General features: G+C 34.3%; 1 protein-coding gene across 9 annotated transcripts in view; it reads right to left on the bottom strand.

Annotated features, from left to right (window-relative positions):
* Nucleotides 1-18,348, bottom strand: part of PREX2 (phosphatidylinositol-3,4,5-trisphosphate dependent Rac exchange factor 2) — a 285,788-nt gene that overhangs the window by 140,893 nt on the left and 126,547 nt on the right. For all 9 annotated transcript variants that reach the window (XR_004680417.1, XM_035011286.1, XM_035011287.1 and 6 more), the window contains 7 exons: nt 13,259-13,362; nt 12,527-12,576; nt 9,621-9,696; nt 6,906-6,978; nt 3,759-3,901; nt 3,567-3,659; nt 1,720-1,868 (listed from right to left, as the gene is read on the bottom strand). Coding sequence is in view for 8 of the 9 variants with exons in the window: in XM_035011286.1 (XP_034867177.1) it covers nt 1,720-1,868; nt 3,567-3,659; nt 3,759-3,901; nt 6,906-6,978; nt 9,621-9,696; nt 12,527-12,576; nt 13,259-13,362 (688 nt within the window). In the remaining variant the exon portion in view is untranslated. The remainder of the gene's footprint in view (nt 1-1,719; nt 1,869-3,566; nt 3,660-3,758; nt 3,902-6,905; nt 6,979-9,620; nt 9,697-12,526; nt 12,577-13,258; nt 13,363-18,348) is intronic.

The following is an 18,348-nucleotide window of genomic DNA, read 5'->3' as shown; positions in this document are numbered from 1 at the left end:
AGATGTTGAAGCAACACAATTAGCAAGCAAGTGGTAGAAGAGAAGCTTGAAACTGGACCAGAAATATTGGGTTCCAAATACTGTGTAACAAACACGGCAGGAAGAGTCAGAGGACACAGGTTCTAATGCTGCTCATCTAGCAGTTAGTTCTAGGACTGAAGATTTGCCCCCATTTAGTCTTAAAGTTGAGGACTTCAGAGTGATCCAACTGTTGAAATGTCTACGATCAGTGAATCGGTAGTTGCAGGGTTAAATCAGGGGGCAATGGGACCATGAGGAGGACCTTTACGTTTACTGATTGATTTGGACTATTACTCCCTTATTTGTTTCTAGTCTGTCCTTTTCCTTTTAAGTGTCCTCAAAGTGTCCAGAGGTAGGCAACTAGGTGAGCCTTACCCTAGATAGGGTTGGGTAAAGAGGGAGTAATAGATCAAAATTAGGTTTAGAGAGAAGACAGTGTTATGGTTATTCTCTGCCCTCTTGCCCAAAGTCTTCCTAAATGAGTAATTTGAATGAGTCACATTCACTCTCTCCTTGGTACGTTTTGGCGTTGACCTTGATGACTTAATGCTGTAGAATCTAGCTCATTACATTGCATACTTGCTTAGGCAGCACATATATTCTAGCTTATTACCTTGCATTTCAACTCCTAAGATAAAGAGTGCACCCAGTTATTGCTAAATATATATATTAAGGCAGGGAAGAATACTATGCTATATATACTGAGAATATTTTCATAAGCAGTTAAAATAAAACTTTTGTTTTTAAAGTGGTAACCTTCATTTACCTTAAAATGAATAAAGTTGCTTATTACTATTAATAAATGCTATAATTGAATTTTAAACAGTAATTTTGATACAATCATAGTACATTAAGACATTACCACTAACCACTTCATATGAATTATACTAATTAATTTATTGGTTAAACAAATCATGGAAACGTGATACAGGAACACTAGACCATTTGCAGAAGAAAAGCCAATCTCTTCCAAGTATATCCATAGTATCTTATTAATTTAAAAAAACAGGTTACAATGCATAATCCCATTTTATAAACACATGGTTGTGTAAATCTGTTTCAGTACATCGAAAAGTCAACTATCATTGAATTTCAAAAAAAGTGATGGTTATTTATGGATGATACGATTATAAGAAACATGTCTTCATTTAGAAAAATCTATACTCTCTAAATTGGCTATAATAAACATGAGGTTTTTTCCTAATCATAGGTAGGCAGAAAGATAGGCATTTTTTTAAAGAATTGACATATCACTACGTACAAGCAAGCATGCAAGTGTATTTCACCCAGTTGTGCTCCCATTTCTTATATGTGTTTAATTATAAACCTAATATCTAACTAACTCATAGACCTAAAATTCTTAGAGCTGAACATGGGGAATGCAGTTCTTTATTATCAAGTGTTCTATCAGTTTTCTTCACTTATAATCACACTCAACCCAACCTAGACCAGGAAAATTTGGGCAGCAAAAAGGAAGTATTATTTCTATTGAAACTACCTGATGTGAATAGCAAGCATTAGCAGCATGAGCGATGCAGTTTTCCCCATCATTTAAAGACAAGTATTAGTGATCTTGGTAAAGTCTAAATGTCCCAAGCAATGAGATACTTAATTCTAGACATGTACTTAGTTAACTTTTCTATTTTATTCACCTATGTATAATTTTTTTAAAAATCCCACATAAATCATACAACTTACTCCCTTGGCTTTGTGCTCATGAGAACTCTTAGAGGCTTTCTGCTGTTTAAGCATGATTTCAGGAAGCAATCCACTTCATTGAAAGGTCTCATAAAAACTAGGTCACCATTAATAGCAAAGATCTTTTTCCCAACTTCCATGCCAGCCATCTAAGAGAGAAATAGAAAGAAAAAAAATCAAATTATATTTTAATAAGGAATCTATTTTTTTCACAGAATTAGAAGCTGAAAAGACCTAGAACTTACAGATTTTTGACATTTCAACACATTTGCAATGTTTTTTATGCAATTTCACACAACAGAACTGTGGGGGAGATAACACAGTTATTCTCTTTGACCTAGTTTTAAAGTTGATCACCCATTTGCACTGAAATTCCCGCCGCTTCTTTTATGACTTAATTTTGTTTTCCTCCTGTGACCCTCTTTCTATTGTATCTTCCAGTTCTTCTTCTTATTTCATCCTTTAAACTACAGTCAAACCCCAGGTTAATTTTTTTTTTTTTTTACTGTGTTTTCCATTTATATCCAATTAAGTCAGAGAGGTTCTACCTCTATACAGCCATCAATGATAACCGAATAAGCATTGCTAACATGACACAGCATAAATATCTCCAGGGCAGGAGAGAGGAATGGCCTGGAACCCAAGGAAAAGAGCTCCAAAAAGCACAGATTGCCAGAGGCTGGAAAGATGACAAAGAAGACATTATCTCTCCATGCCAACCAGGCTGCCATTCTTAACCAATCCCATTGCCTCCGAACTACATGCTGTTTTGGTTACCAGAGAAATGATGAAGACCCGGGAAAGGGCACTTACTCAGTGGCATAGTTAGATGAAGCTGTGCTCTAAGAACACCCACAGAAAATGTCTGGGAGAAACATTTCCTTCTGGCAGAAAATTACTAAAAACAGTCATTTGTTGGCCCAGCCCACTAACAAAGTATGAGTTGACCAGAGTTATTTCGTTTGAAATTAATGTGCTGTACCTAAAACACTGTCTTGCATGAATTTGTGTTTTGGTAAAAGATGGAGACCTTGGACATTAGCCAATAGGAGGGTGGATGGAAGTATGCTACTAACTTTAAGCCAGGTTCAAAGTTAAAAGTCATGCTTCATTCATTCTCACATTCTTTATTTAAGATTTATATATTTAGAAGTTTGCTTGAGGATTAAGGTATTTTTACAAGCCAGGTCGCAAGGTGAGAATACTTTAAATCTGACATATTTGGGATATAACACTCCCAGTAGGTTCCATGAGAGCAGGAGATTTTGTCTCTTTTATTCATTGCTATATTCCCAGAGCCTGGAACAGTTCCTGGCATATAATAGGTACTAAATAAATAATCCTGAATGAATGATCAGGAGATTCCTTTGATTAAAGGCTGCAGAGGTGAGAGAACATCAAATAGCATTAACCTAATGAGAAAATAAGTCAAAGCACATGCTTTACTGATGAAAGTTATATTTTTATAAGACAACCAAAAGTGATAGGAAAATAAAAGACGTAGCCCTAGATTAATGGAACAGGTATCTGACATACATAATACAGTCCCACTGTATGCAGTCTCCCCAGGGTTCCAGGCTAGAATTTTGAACAGGGAAGTGCCAGGGACATGGAATGAGCCATGTGATCTCCCAAGGTCACGAAGTTCACAGTTAAGGATCTCCAAATATCTGAGTACATGAAATCTGTCACAAATCCCAATCGTATCTGGTAGAAACTCAGAATAAGATTATTCAGAAACACTATTTTCAATAAAGATACTTAAAAGCTGATTTCAATTTGTTTAGAACTTTTATATTTGTATGTCATGGACAACAAATTTAAATAAAAATGCTAATTTACATTACCTCAGCATTAGACCCCTTTTCTACCAACTTTATTATTGGAACTTTATTTTTGTCTTCTAACCCAAAACCATAGCTGCCTTCATTGGATTTAATCTGAAATGCAAAATATTAACATTATTAATAAAGGGACTATGAAAAAAGGTACAAACAGAATAAATGAAGAAAATTTATATAACATATTGATAAACTTACCAATAATGATTTGGCTATAACATTTTCCACAACTTTTAAATCATGTTTCATAAGTCGATGCTTCATATTTGATCCTTCCATTTCCTCATCCGCAAAAAAACGGAAAAGTAGGGGTTCATCTCTGAATTCACTTTTTTCAAGGACTACAAAAACAGAGATTCAAATTGTTCCAATTAATCCAAAAATTTGACCCATTTTTCATACTAATAGACATTCAGTAAACTAATACCTGTCCCATAACCTCAATGTAATACTCTTAGAAGAAATTTCATTCACAAATATTCCTATGATATTGTTCTATTTCTTTTGACAGCTTCAAGCCGATGTCTCCTTTAAATTACTACTAACTAAAGAGTTTAGAATTTTTAAGTATTTTTTCAGTGTTAACCTTTTTTTAAAATTATTTATTTATTTGACAGAGAGAGAGCGAGAGCAGGAACACAAGCAGGGGGAGTGGGAGAGGGAGACGCAGGCTTCCCGCTGAGCAGGGAGCCCGATGCGGGGCTCAATCCCAGGACCCTGGGACCATGACCTGAGCCGAAGGCAGATGCTTAACGACTGAGCCACTCAGGTGCCCCAAATGTTAACTTTTTTGTACTCTCCCAAATTTAATAAAAGATTATATTGAATCAAAAAATGTATGCAATCCAAAACATAGAAACCTACATTGTTTTGAATTTGTAGTAAACATTTGAAGTGTGTTTTTAATATCCTGAACAATTATGGGAAAATTCAAATGGGTAAGTGTTGCTCTTATGTGTGTGAGCAATTCCCACTGTGGTCACTTTTGTTCCAACACTTCAAACCAGAAATATATCTTCTGGGTGAAATGTGATTTTAGTTTCCACTAATTCCTAGTTCTTTTCTGTTTAAAAACATTGTTCTCAAATAATCTTATTTCAATAAAGGTTCATTTTTTCCCTTTTATCTGAACGTTAGTATTTTCCCCCAAAGTCCCTAAGATTAACCTTTCAAAAACAAGGCTAAATACTGATAGACAGAATTTATATTCAGTGAGATCCTGACAGCTATCAAAATGTTTTAAAAGAGAAATCTTCTCTATTTCTATTTATGTATCCTTGGTTGAAGCGTACTTGTTGGAACAGGGTGATTCATTGAGCAGGGTAGCTAAAGGGAAGACACTGGTCCCATGGCACTGTACAAGGTCTGGCTTCATGATGAAGCACACCTCCAGGTCTGGGATTGATTCTGGGTGTGACTTTGGGAAAGTTACTTCAACTCTTTGAACTGTAGTTTCCGCATCGGTAAAATGGGGGCAATAAAACCTTCTTCATAACGTACAGAACTAAAAATGAGGTAATAAGTATGATTAACCTGGCATACAGAAAGCGATACAAAACTATTTTATCTCATTATTTTTACAGAGTTCCAAGTAATAACTGTTGACCGGATGATATATGTATTGATCTTTGGATGGAAGACTGGCTGGCAACTTGGGTTAACAAATGAAACTATCAAGCACAAATTAAAAAGTAACACCTTACAGTTGACAATAGAAATGAGAATATACTTCAGATTAAGTTAGGTCTTGCCTACATGACCCAAGCACTTCCCCTAAACACATATGGTGTTTTGCTACTGCTATTTTCCTCCACAAAATAGTCTGCCTAACAGGAGTGAGAATGGACATCAATAAGGCAGGCAGCAGCCAAATTGGTTGTGCTTTACTGACATAGACTTTTGTAGGGAAAACTTCTGTTGTTAACTCAATATTTTATTTTTTTGTTAGTTAATTAATTAATTAATTGTATTTGTTTTTTTATATATAGAGAGAGCATGCGCACATGCCTACGAGCATGGGAGAGGGGCAGACAGAGAGGGAGAACGTCAAGCAGGCTCCACATCGAGCACAAGCCCAATGCAGGATTGATTTCATGATCCTGAGATCATGACTTGAACCAAAATCAAGAGTCGGACGCTTAACCGACTGAGCCACCCAGGTGCCCCTAACTCAATATTTTAAAATAAATATTTAGATAAAATGACTACTTGTTGATGCTTTAAAAAGAAAAACAAAATATTTGAAGGATTTCACCCTGATATTATAGTTTTAATTCCCTATAATAATATCATTTCTCCCATTCAATAGTTTTTCAGCAAGGACTAATATTTCTCTATCACATCTCATACAGTGCTCTAGAGATAGTGGGATGTAATGGAATTCCCAAATGAATGTATGCTAACCAATGATACTCTCAACATCACTGAAAGTTTTGCTATACTTCCTTCTTCATAGAAAGGTAATAACCTTGGGGTGCTTGAGTGGCTCCGTTGGTTGAGCAATTGACTCTTGGTTTCGGCTCAGGTCATGATCTCAGGGTCATGAGGGGACATGAGGGGACTCCTCAGAGAGGAGTCTGCTTGAGATTCTCTTTCTCCCTCTCCCTCTGCCCCAGTCTCTCTCTATATAAAATAAAATCTTTTTTTTAAAAAAGGTAATAACCTTCTGAAAGTAATTGACAAATAGGTAGAAGTGTTATCAAATATGTGTTTATAAGCATATATATGTTATATATATGTAAATAGTGAAAAAGACTGGGTTTGTGGAATATATAAGATGCTATAAATAGAGAGGGAAAACTAAGTCTCATTATTTTTATAAATTTAGGCATAATGAAGCCATCAAACAAGAAAAATAATTAGTAGCCAAAATGAAACAGATTTTTTCCAGAGATTTATAATTTTATCTCTGAGATAATTTTAAAAGCATTTTTCTTAAAAAAAAATGATTACCAACCATATATGCTCTCATTTAATCATTTTAATATATACTGGCATTAAAAAAAAACATGAGTCTAATCTAAAATAATTTCAATTTTTTTTAAAAGCTACTTAAAAACAAACAAACAAACACCTTCTAGTTCAAGCTTTTGCTCTTCTGGAGTCAGTCTAGAAAAAGAGAAGAGAACTCATGGCAACTGGTAGATAAAAGCAACTAGACATAGGAATGGCACCAGAGGTGAAATTGAATGCAGATGTGACCCAGCATGGACACATGGCAAGACCCATACGGTCTTGCTGGTTCATCTCTAAATGACTTCACTAAAACAACGAGGTACTCCCAGCGCCCTAACAAAAACAAAACAGTAAAATACATCTGTGAGCTTCCAGAATAAAAATCCCTACCATGGTGCATAAATCCATTGTCACAGAGTCCGACACCAAATATCATTGCCTCTTCTCTGGTGCGGCAATCCCCCTGTTAACCACAAAAACATGGCACAACTTAACAGGCAACTAAAGGCTTTGTTGTATCTTTACTGCATTTGATGTTCCCAGCACCATATGACAAAAACATTCATTTCTTAGGGCACACACTGCTTTCATAAGCTCATGATGCACCTAATTGCTATAAAACATTCACTTGATTATAAAAACATCTTTTTTTTTACATTAAGTGAAAAACAAAGATATAATATTCCTGAGTAAAATCATACTGTATTAAACATGAAAATATATAACTAAAATTTATTGCTACCACAAATGATCCCTTTCTCTTATTTTTTCAATATTGTATCCCAACTGTGCAGCAAGAAAATATCCTATATATTGAAAACACACTAAAGTTAATGAAAAATCATTATGCATGATCTCGGCTATCATATTTCTTCTACCAAATGGCCTTGTTCTTTAAGGACCCCTAAAGAAACCTACTAACTTAGGGTGATTTATAAGACCCTAAAAATAAATTGTTCAGCTGAGCGTGTAAATGCAAGCTTCTCTTTCACTATCTTGCAGAAAAAATAATCACATCATGTAACTGAAGCAAAAATGAAAGCCCAATGCAATCTTCTGTTATGTTTTTATCTAGAAAACTTCTATTTTATTCATGTAAGTATGGATTCATATATAGAAATAGACATATGTACATATGTGTGTGTGTGTGTGTGTGTATAAACTTAACAGTTGTAGATTTTGTGGTTAAGAAGTGCTTTCTCATTTTATTTCTTCCTAGTCAGGTTACTGTTGCCTGAACTCTGTGCTTATTTTCATCCTTGCTTTCACTCACAATCATTCATACCTACAATGCATGTTTTTCATGTTTGGTCCACTCATTTGTTTTAAAATATCTGTTGTTAGTCCTAGCAAGTTATTCTAATATCCCTGTGCCTTTTTCTCTGTTAGATAATAATTCCAGTAAGTAATAAACAGTTGTGAAAGTAAAATCTGGAGAGATGAAGGGCCTTGTCCAACTTTGCATAACTACTTATCAGAAGAACCATCATCAGAGGCTAGGTTACCTGAGTCCCAGTCCATCACCCCAATTTCTACTACATACAATTTCTAAGACATTGTTGTAACGGATCACTAAGAAAACCTGAAGAAAAAAAATAACTGCAACGTGGTCCAGTTTTTGGGTAGCTTATTTATTCTTCTAATGCTCACATTTGAAAAGTAAAACAATGCCAAAAAGGAAAAAAGAAAAGAAAGCTGCTCACTGATTTCCTGAGTCAGGACTTTAAATATTTATTAGGCACCAACTTTTGCTTCAAAAAAACTTCCTTCAGTTTTCTCACATAGTCAACATATGGTACAAGTTCATGTGAATTCTATAAGATTATAATTCCTATGTGAAATGCCAACTCTGATATCAAGTACAGAACCAATTCTAATGACACATATTTGACCATAATATTATAAAAGGCTCTGACTCTAGTAAACCCACTGCATGTATGAATTAAGTTTTTTTATCTAAAAATAATTGCTTGGTTTAATCTAAAATCTTAACTTCCAAATAGAATACATTTAAGTGCTATAAATACAAAAGTAAGCAGTCTTTAATAGTCTAGAAATTAATATTAAATAATAAAAATCTCAAAATTTATGTGCACAGACGAATCAAATATGAATTAAACATTAATATTTGAAACAAAGAACATTTTATGATTATCAAATGTTATTCACATGTAACAAAGAGTAGGCCACTTTCTTTAATAACAAAAAAGTAAAACTGCTTATGAAATTGACTCAAATATCTAAGCATGACAACATTTCAACCAACCAATATCCCCTAACAAAATAGTATGTTCTGTCAAAGTTGTTTTTTAATCAATGTTAAACATTTGATCATATATTAGTTGACCTAGTATGATAAAACATTTAAATTTATATTTGAATATCTAGTATGTTGGGGTAGATGCCCTAATTTGCAAATAACATTTTCTTGATACCTGCTGTCAACTCCCACATTCTGAGAAACAGAGCAACAATAACAATAAATTTCGTAGTTCCCTATTTAAAATGTATGTAGATAAATATTAAAGCTTATATATGTCAAAGCACAGTTATCAAACAGAAAGGCACAGGGAGATTAGATAACTTGCTAGGACTAGGAAACATATCCTAAGACGAATTAGTGAACAAAACATGCAAGAAATTTTAGTGTATGTGAATATGTATTCTTCAGTGATATTCAAATTACACTTAGGTTTTGGTTTGTTGTTTTTGTTTTTGTTTTTAAAGTAGGCTCCATGCTGGGCATGGGGCCAGCTTGAACTCACGATTCAGAGATCAAGACGTGAGCTGAGATCAAGAGTCAGACACTTAACTGACTGAGACACCCAGGTGCCCCTACACTTAGTTTTTTTGATGGATCTCAGTTGATACTTTAAAAATAGGAACATCTTCCTTTTGAAAAACCACATAGCATAAAAATTAAGTTTGAAGACTGTTAAGTCAGATTACCTGGATTCAAATTCTAACTCTGTATTAGCTGTATGAACTTGGTCAAGCTATTTCACAGTGTCTCATCTGCACATGGTGACAAAAAAAGGCACCTAAATCCCCTCAAAGCTTAAAGCAGCAGTGAATTAACTCAGCAACTTCTATTTGTCTATTTACCTGTGCAATTAACCAGTCTATCAGTTTGTTGGCCATGACTACAGATTTGTAGGTTCTTAAATGGTAATCTTTATCTCTATAAAGGAAAAAGAAACCAAAACCAGTAAGAAGAGGGTAAGTAAGCACAAGAAAACATTTCATTTAATATCAGTGTGCAACAGAAAAGTTTACTAAATATAATCTGAATCTATTATCCAAGTTATGTGCAAATAACAGAGGTTTATAAGGTATACATAGCACTGGAAAACTCCTTCATCAGCTCATATCGGAAGAGACCAACAACGATACCAAAACAAGACATTTCTCCTTTGATATGTTCTTATACACAAGTAGATTATTACTGCGATATTATCCGGTAAAAACTTAGCTAGAAATACAATATCTCATCAATAAAAGAATAACACAATGGAATTTCTTCCCTTAAAATCTGGATAGAGTCTACAAAAAAAAAAAAGAAAGAAAACTCATCAAAATGTGGAGAATAAAGCAACCCCTTTTATTCCCGAATTCTCCAGGAAGGCTGAATTTGGTTCAGCTGTAGTGGCAGACAGTAGGCCAGTCCCAAGGTAAACATGCTGAGAACCCTGTCATTCATCTTGTCTGATCAGGGCATGGACAACTGACACCAGATCCCAAGGGAACCAAAGGAACCAGCTGATTCTACATTAGCCTCTCCTTTCAGTAGACTTCCCAGATCTGAGAAATCAAAGTTAAGTTAGATACCAACAAGTACTCCTGATCAGAATGGGGCCCCCAGGGCAGAAATCTATAATTCATTCATTTTGCAGGCCCAGATCAAAGAGAAAATGACAGTCTTTTCAAAATGTCAAAAGATCCGAACCGCAAACAACTTGAAATGATAAATAATTACTAGCTCTATTCACAGTTCTTTAGCCCCTGTCAGCAACTGACGATATGGACATCATTTTATCCACTTTCATAAAAAAAAGTCCCTGAAAAATGGTTCATGTTTCTAAGATTTTTGTAATAAATACACCAGGTTAGCCAGTAATCAATAGCAGATTCCTTTTAAAAAAAATCTTTAGGGGCGCCTGGGTGGCTCAGTCGTTAGGCGTCTGCCTCTGGCTCGGGTCATGATCCCAGTGTCCTGGGATCGAGCCCCTCGTCGGCTCCCTGCTTGCGGGAGATCTGCTTCTCCCTCTCCCACTCCCCCTGCTTGTGTTCCCTCTCTCACTGTGTCTCTCTCTGTCAAATAAATAAATAAAATCTTTAAAAAAAAAAAATCTTTAAAAATAAATAAATTAATTAAATAAAATAAAATCTTTTTAAATCTATCTCCATGTTTCTGATACCTCACTGCCCATTTCATCTTGGTTTCCATAAGCAACACTAAGAAGGAAAAGGATAGTCAGCCTATTATAAAACACATGTGGGTCGATGAATTCTTCACCCAGATAATTTTTCTTTTTGTAAGCTGAGTTCACACATATTAAAAGCATGACTATCATACATTCCATCTGTTTTATGGTTTTTTCCCATAAATTTTTCCTTGACAACTCATAAACAATTGTCATTTCTAGCCAAAGAACAATTCCTTCTTATCAGCTCTTATGGAATGTAACTTTCTTGGTAAGAAATCCCATATGGCTAAAATATATTTTCAGAGCATATTTTCTCACATACGAAATCTACATATACACAGGTAACCTGAAAACTGTAATCATTACTGTTTTTATGAGTTTAGCAGAAAAGATAAATTTAAGTACCCACTTGCTATTGATTGAAGTAACCATCTTTTAGTGTTAGATTATCCAAAATATTTGCAGGGTGGCTGTGCTAGAAATCTAGTAGGGAATCAATAAATATAGGTTCACTTTCACTTCTTTTTACTTTAGGAAGCCTGTTTGTGACAGGGCACTTTCAGGAGTGATTGGGTAAATTTTGTTTATTCCTCCAGGATCTGCACTGTGTTCTCTATAAAACATCAGTGAGCTTTCCAATACACTTAAACAGCCACTTCTGGATTTTTTTTTTCTTGAGTTCTGAGTTTCCTTGAAATTGGAAACCAGAATGAAAAACAGAAACACAGCACATCAAACATTTAGATTCTATAGCCACGACGGAAAAGCATCTTTATTCATCTTGGAAATGGTACATCCATTTTTTTTGTCCTGAATATTAAATTTCAGTCAATATGAATGATATCTGGCCATTTGAAATTAGTGTAACATATACTACATTCTATCAGTGTATATCAGTGTATATTTTATAAAAATACAGTAATACTCCTGAACGTCTCTTCTATTAGTAATCATAACACAAAACTCAGTTTTCTGCTGTCTTTCTAGAGAGAGAAACTGAAAATTAATTATGACTGCACTTCAAAAACAAGGGCATATCTCTTCAGAAGGAAAAAATTGGTAGAGAATAAAATTATAAAATTTACTTATTAACTCCAAAGTAATTCTTAATTTTCAAGTACAAAATCTTTCCTTTGGATGAAAGACTATTAGGAGGAAATATTGTGGAAATACACATCCAAGTATTGATTATACAATTTAGTGGAAAAAAAATCAATATAAAGTAATCATAGTGGTATTTATAGTAAATAGTATTTCCAAATCCTCTCCCAGTCAACTATTATTTACTAAATATTAACTGATTGTGGATTATTTCATTATCAAGTCTATAATTTAGTACGGATTAATGACAAATAATTTTAGAAATCAGAATAAAAAGAGTGGAAAAAACTGCATAATTAGAGCCCCAGAAAATTTAGAAATATTTTCAGATCAATTACTACTTAAAATAATCTTTAAAAGTAAAATTTTCACTTATGGAAGAAAAATAAAATAAACCAATAGGTTCCAGCTGAATAATACTTACCTAATATGCAATATAAATATTTCCACGTAAATTGCCCAGAACTTAGAAACCAGACTCACCTTATCACTGGAGTAAACAGACTATGAAGACGGCAATATAATCTCACTCCCTATTATAAAATAAAGATATGTCAAAAACAAGGAAGATCACTCAAAGGACAGACCAATGAAATTTTGAGACATATCCACTGTCAACATTCCGGAATCATTATATAATCTCTACCAATTTAAAAGTTATTCAACTGTTGTATTACATTAGAAAAATAATATAACTTAAATAATTAAAAACAGGATTAAATTGTACTATGAATTTGTCATATACATATGACATATACAAAGGGTTTTAAAATTATTTTTCTTAAAATGTAAAATTTCAAAGTATTAGCAGAAAATAATTCTATGCAGCAATACCTCACACTACACGTACATTATATATCAATATAAATCTTGGTGTGCAAAGAAAACTGATGTTACATAAATTTTATATATTTATATATTTTTTAAACTTATTCAAGTATAATGGCCACTTGTTGCTACATGCGACATACTTTTCAGTGGATATAATCTGAGTGTGCAATTTCATTAGTTCCATTTAGAACTACGTAAGAGTATGAAAAAAATGATCTAACCCTAGAATTCTTTAAATAGCAAGAAGAAATTGAGAGGCTTGCTTACGAATGCCATTTTCTATACTAGAAGAATTTTTTTAAGTCTCTTAACAGCATTTTATCTTGGTGAAGTATGACAACATGAATTCTGCTATTGATAAAAGGTTCTGGAAGAGGTTGTTACCTTTGAAATCACATCCTGCATCTCATTTCTTGGATAAAATGTTCCATCATCATAGCGAAATCTATATAACATCTGTTCTGGCTTGAACTGATGTTTATCAGTAACTAAGAACATAGAAACAATATATTAAAATACTGACAATCTAAAAAGTGGAAAACAAAAACAAATAAATTTATAAAATACATATTCTTACATACTAAAATTTGTAGTTTTACCAAAAACTTTTGTTTCCCTAATGCAGTAATACTAATCCAGTATTCTGACAGTAAGATTTTGTTATATAATGCATTTACAATTTCCATATAATGATTTAAGAAATAAATTGAGATCAGCAATACTGTTAGCATAGTATGAGGGTATGTACAATGTATTATTTTATTTATATAAATATACAAAGTTGTGTTTTCTATTCCACGAAGTCGAGCAAAAAGTGTCCTTCAAAGAGCAGATAATCTAACTAGTGAATTATAATTCAATTCTCAGTTCTAGAAGTGAATTTTAGTATTTATCTGTTTTATCCCACAGCAATCAGGCCAAGACCCCACATACACCAATCTTGACCATTTATTCTGTGTTTATTTTTTTTTAATGTTTTATTTATTTATTTGACAGAGAGAGACACAGTGAGAACAGGAACACAAGCAGGGGGAGTGGGATATGGAGAAGCAGGCTTCCTGCCGAGCAGGGAGCCCGATGCGGGGCTCGATCCCAGGACTCTGGGATCATGACCTGAGTGAAAAGTAGACGCTTAACGACTGAGCCACCCAGGCGCCCCTATTCTGTGTTTAGATGTCTGGAGTAGATTATATAATTTCAATATGTAAATTCTTCCAAAATGTCAACAGTTTTCTGAAACTGAGAAATGCTTTTCTTACATGTCACTTAATATTTTTGCCCTCAGTGGCAATGAGAATGGTCATCCTCCACTTTCATCCTTGAGGTAAGAGTTTCATATTCATAAAGACTCCTATTTAACTTCCTCTCAAGTTTTCTTTTTTTCCAGGAAAAGTATGTTATAGACAGTCTAACAAAAAAATGATTGTTTGTGGAGGAAAAAAAAAAAACACAAATTAAACCTCGAAGAGTTTATATTTAAATGTTTTCTTTACAGGGAATGCAACATTTGCAGAAAAAGATAATTTACCACAATGGGCTCTGTTTTCATGATTAGCTAGAAGACTTTGACCTTTTTGTTTAAAATGTTGAAGGGGGATAAAAAGTTGTCAGAATTGATTTTCATGAACTACATTTGGTGAGGGGCGCCCAGGTGGCTCAGTAGGTTAAGCGTCTGCCTTCGGCTCAGGTCAGGATCTCAGGGTCCTGGGATCGAGCCCCAAGTCCGAGTCCGAGTCTGAGTCTGGCTCCCTGCTCAGCAGGGGGTCTGCTTCTCCCTCTGCCCCTCCCCCCTAGTCATGTTCTCACTCTCTCACTCGTGCGCTCTCTCTCTCTCTCATAAATAAAATCTTAAAAAAAAAACGAACTACATTTGCTGAATCCAGAAGAAAACCGAAAGACTTATCACACATACATACACGTATGTGAAGTTTCAGCTATTTTACCCCAACCTACCCAAACCACGTGCATGGCTTGCAGCCATCAGATCGACACAGGACTGTTGCCAAAGAAAGATAGACAACACCGCCTTTTGGCATCTTTTTATTTCCAGATCAAGCCAAAAAAGAAAAAAGCATGTGTGAAAGAAAAATAATATCGAGAGAAATATTTTGCAATCCTATGGCATGTTTCAAGACCAGTTATTTATTTCTTCTCTGCAATCTACCTATTCTAATTTTTTTTTTGAAAAACAGTACTTGTTTAATAATATCAACTACTATAGACAGCATTCAGATTTCACCAGTTAGGTCATTTTTAAAAAAAACTGTTCATTCAAATCACAATTCCAGATAAGGTCCTTTGTACTACCGTTTTGTTTTTTTTTTAATTATTATTAACACATAATGTACTATTTGTTTCAGGGGTACAGGTCTGTGATTCATCAGTCTTACACAATACCTATTCTAATTTTTATCCCCTAAGATTCACTGAAATAAATTATTGTCTTGATATTTCAAAATTCAAGGAAACGTTGGGCCCAAATGCTCTTGCCATAAGAACACAAATGGTGATTTAAAATTCCTATCAAAATGGGAGTGCTTAGTTGTATGGCAAACTCTTACAGGACTTTGATAATTCATCTTGGGTTAATCTGCAACTCTTAGCTGTTGCCTTGGAAAAACAGTCAATCGTTCTGCATGCACATGCACTCCCCCAACTTCTTGAACATGAAAAATGGGTTTATTAACCGTTGAGAGTGCGGGTCATGTGAGAAAGGTTGCTTAACGTTGTCTTCTAAACAACTATGCAATATTGAGATATTACTAGGGATACAGCTGGCTTTCTAGGTGGTGGGGAAGGAGTGCTGATCTGTAGTATTCACCAATTTCTGTGGTATTAAATATTCCCACATTGGCCAATTTCAAGCTACTAAAATAAAGTCACTGAACACCGAGTTAGACGAGCAGTGATACATTATTATTTAGTATTTCCATACAGAAATAATAGATATAAATAACACTAAGAACACAGACAACAATAAAATAGAGTAAAATAATTAGGAAGTGATGAGTTTTAATAATATATGAACTTTGTTTATAGTACAATTTATGTACTGTCACATAATTTTTAATAATAGCTGTGCCTTACAACCAGCTTGCAAATCTCCAAGAAATTTATTTATTTTTTTTTTTAAAGATTTTATTTATTTATCCATTTGAGAGAGAGAATGAGAGAGAGAGAGAGCATGAGACGGGGGAGGGTCAGAGGGAGAAGCAGACTCCCCGCTCAGCAAGGAGCCCGACGTGGGACTCGATCCCGAGACTCCAGGATCATGACCTGAGCCAAAGGCAGCCGCCCAACCAACTGAGCCACCCAGGCGCCCCTCCAAGAAATTTAATTACCAGCTCTCTTAAGTTTGTATAAGCCAACTTCAGCACAATACTGGGGTGAATGTGGTCTCTGAATTGCATAAGCATTTATAATGTAAATAGTAGACCCAGACAAGAAAATCTATCAGCATATCATACCAAAAGCATATGCTGTTTCAACCCAATAATTCCTGATATAGCAAGGCTTTTCTTTTATGAAGTTCTCAACAATATCTGCAATGTGAATAGTGGCAATAATAGTTAAACTCTTTAAGCTTTCTCTCTTTAAAACAGATGGTTCATTCAACTTTATTTTAGGAATTCTATTTTCACTAAATGCAGCTGGAAACACATACCAATAAAACTAGCATGTTTGGCTCATATTTCTACATTCTATAACATTATTAATGTACAATTGCATAATATGTTCTCTTACTCCCAATTCAGGGGAATGTTTACTAGTTAATTTTGGACACTTAAAAAAGTGATTACTTTTAGCAACAAAAATTCTGTATGCCAAATCTGAAATTACAACTGATCAAATCCTGATAAAAATAATAGTATAGGCTACTAAAATCAAACTGTGACAAGTAGAACGATATTAATAGAGAGTACTCAGTGCTTTATTTTTCAGAAAAAGAGTTAATCAGGTTATAAATATCATTGTTCAAAAAGATTTATTATAAGTTAAGTAATCAAAGGGTTTTTGCATTTGAAATTTCAAAATAAATTTTAATCCAGAATTTATCTCTTACTTCCTGTTCAAAATTGTATTGGAGAAAAGTGGTGTCTGAAGTTGGAGGATAAGTTGATTAGGACTGAAATTCTACCATTCTGGTATCACTTACCAAAATAATCTTACATTTTTTTTTTCTCTTTAAAGGGAGGCAATTAAAAAATATTGTGAGAAATATCTTAACAGAATAAATAAGAGTGGTTCTCTCTCTATGGAACTCTGTGATTCCTTCAAGAGCTTTCAGCAGTTATGAACTGAAGAATAGGTCAGATTCTAAAAGACTATTCATGAAGATATTTAACAAATATTATTCCAACTCTACTTTGTACTAACTTACAATTGACTTGAAAATGTTTGGCTAGCTATTCATGATTTCAGGCAAAGTAGTAACAGTTTTGTCATTGTAAAGTCAGTAAAATCCCACCCATAATAGTTATGCCTTCAGTTTTCAGAACCCAATGCACAATGCAAATAAGTAACTAGTTCTCATACAATTCCTAGGTCACCTTTGATGAAACAGGAAAGCAAGAGTGGAAGGGCGGCTTGAAAATAACCTAAAAGCCCCTTCAAAGGACATCCTCTCCCCCACACTCTGACTCTTTCCAGCTCTGGGAATAAAATTTCTGTAATTACCTTTTATCTATTACAAGGTACCTCAAAGTCAAAAAGGAAAATATTATAACAAACTTAGTGTGTTGCTCTTTCTAAATACAGTAAGCGATCCCATACAAGGACAAAGAGTTACATTTTTTAAATAATCTTTTAAATAATTTAAATAGCATCAATGTTGACAGCTTTAAGATTTTTTTCTCCTATTTCTAATTCATAATGGTTTGAAATCACTCAAATTAACAACAGAAGTTACAAAAACCTCCACTGAAATAGAAATGTTACAAGTTATTTTTATGACTAGTATATGCTGATATTACTGTAAAACATTGACAGGTTTATATAATGATTACTCTGGCTTTAATATAGTTCCATAGATTTTATATTGACCTGGGAGCTATGCCTCAGTGGCAGACACTGGGTCGTTGTTTACCAAATTGGGTTAGCTTTAGTTTCCCCTGGGCATGCATCTATACTACATTTCTAAGTTTCTCCTGCAGTAAGGAGTGGCCATGGAACTGAGCTGCATTTAAGGACATACACAAAAGTAAGGCACAACGGGGAGTGTACAAGCCCATTTAAAACAAACAAACCAAGAACTCCACCACTCCTTCAAGATGACCTTTAAGAGCCCTGCATTGAAGATGGATGAGCCTCTATCAGGCACCAAAACCCTGTGTGGGGGAGAGCACCCAACCCCATCCTCCACCAGTGACTGGACTTTACCTGAGCAAAAAAGTAGCTTCTAGGAATATAAGCCGCTGTACTGAGGTTTATATCTGTTACAGCAGCTAGTGTTAGCTAAAACAGTTTTCCTTCTC

This window comes from Mirounga leonina, unplaced genomic scaffold, assembly GCF_011800145.1.
Source record: "Mirounga leonina isolate KUSES-001 unplaced genomic scaffold, KU_Mleo_1.0 Mir_165, whole genome shotgun sequence".
Lineage (NCBI taxonomy): Eukaryota > Metazoa > Chordata > Mammalia > Carnivora > Phocidae > Mirounga > Mirounga leonina.
The sequence above is the reverse complement of the archived record's forward strand: the minus strand, read 5'-3'. Positions and strand labels throughout refer to the sequence as shown.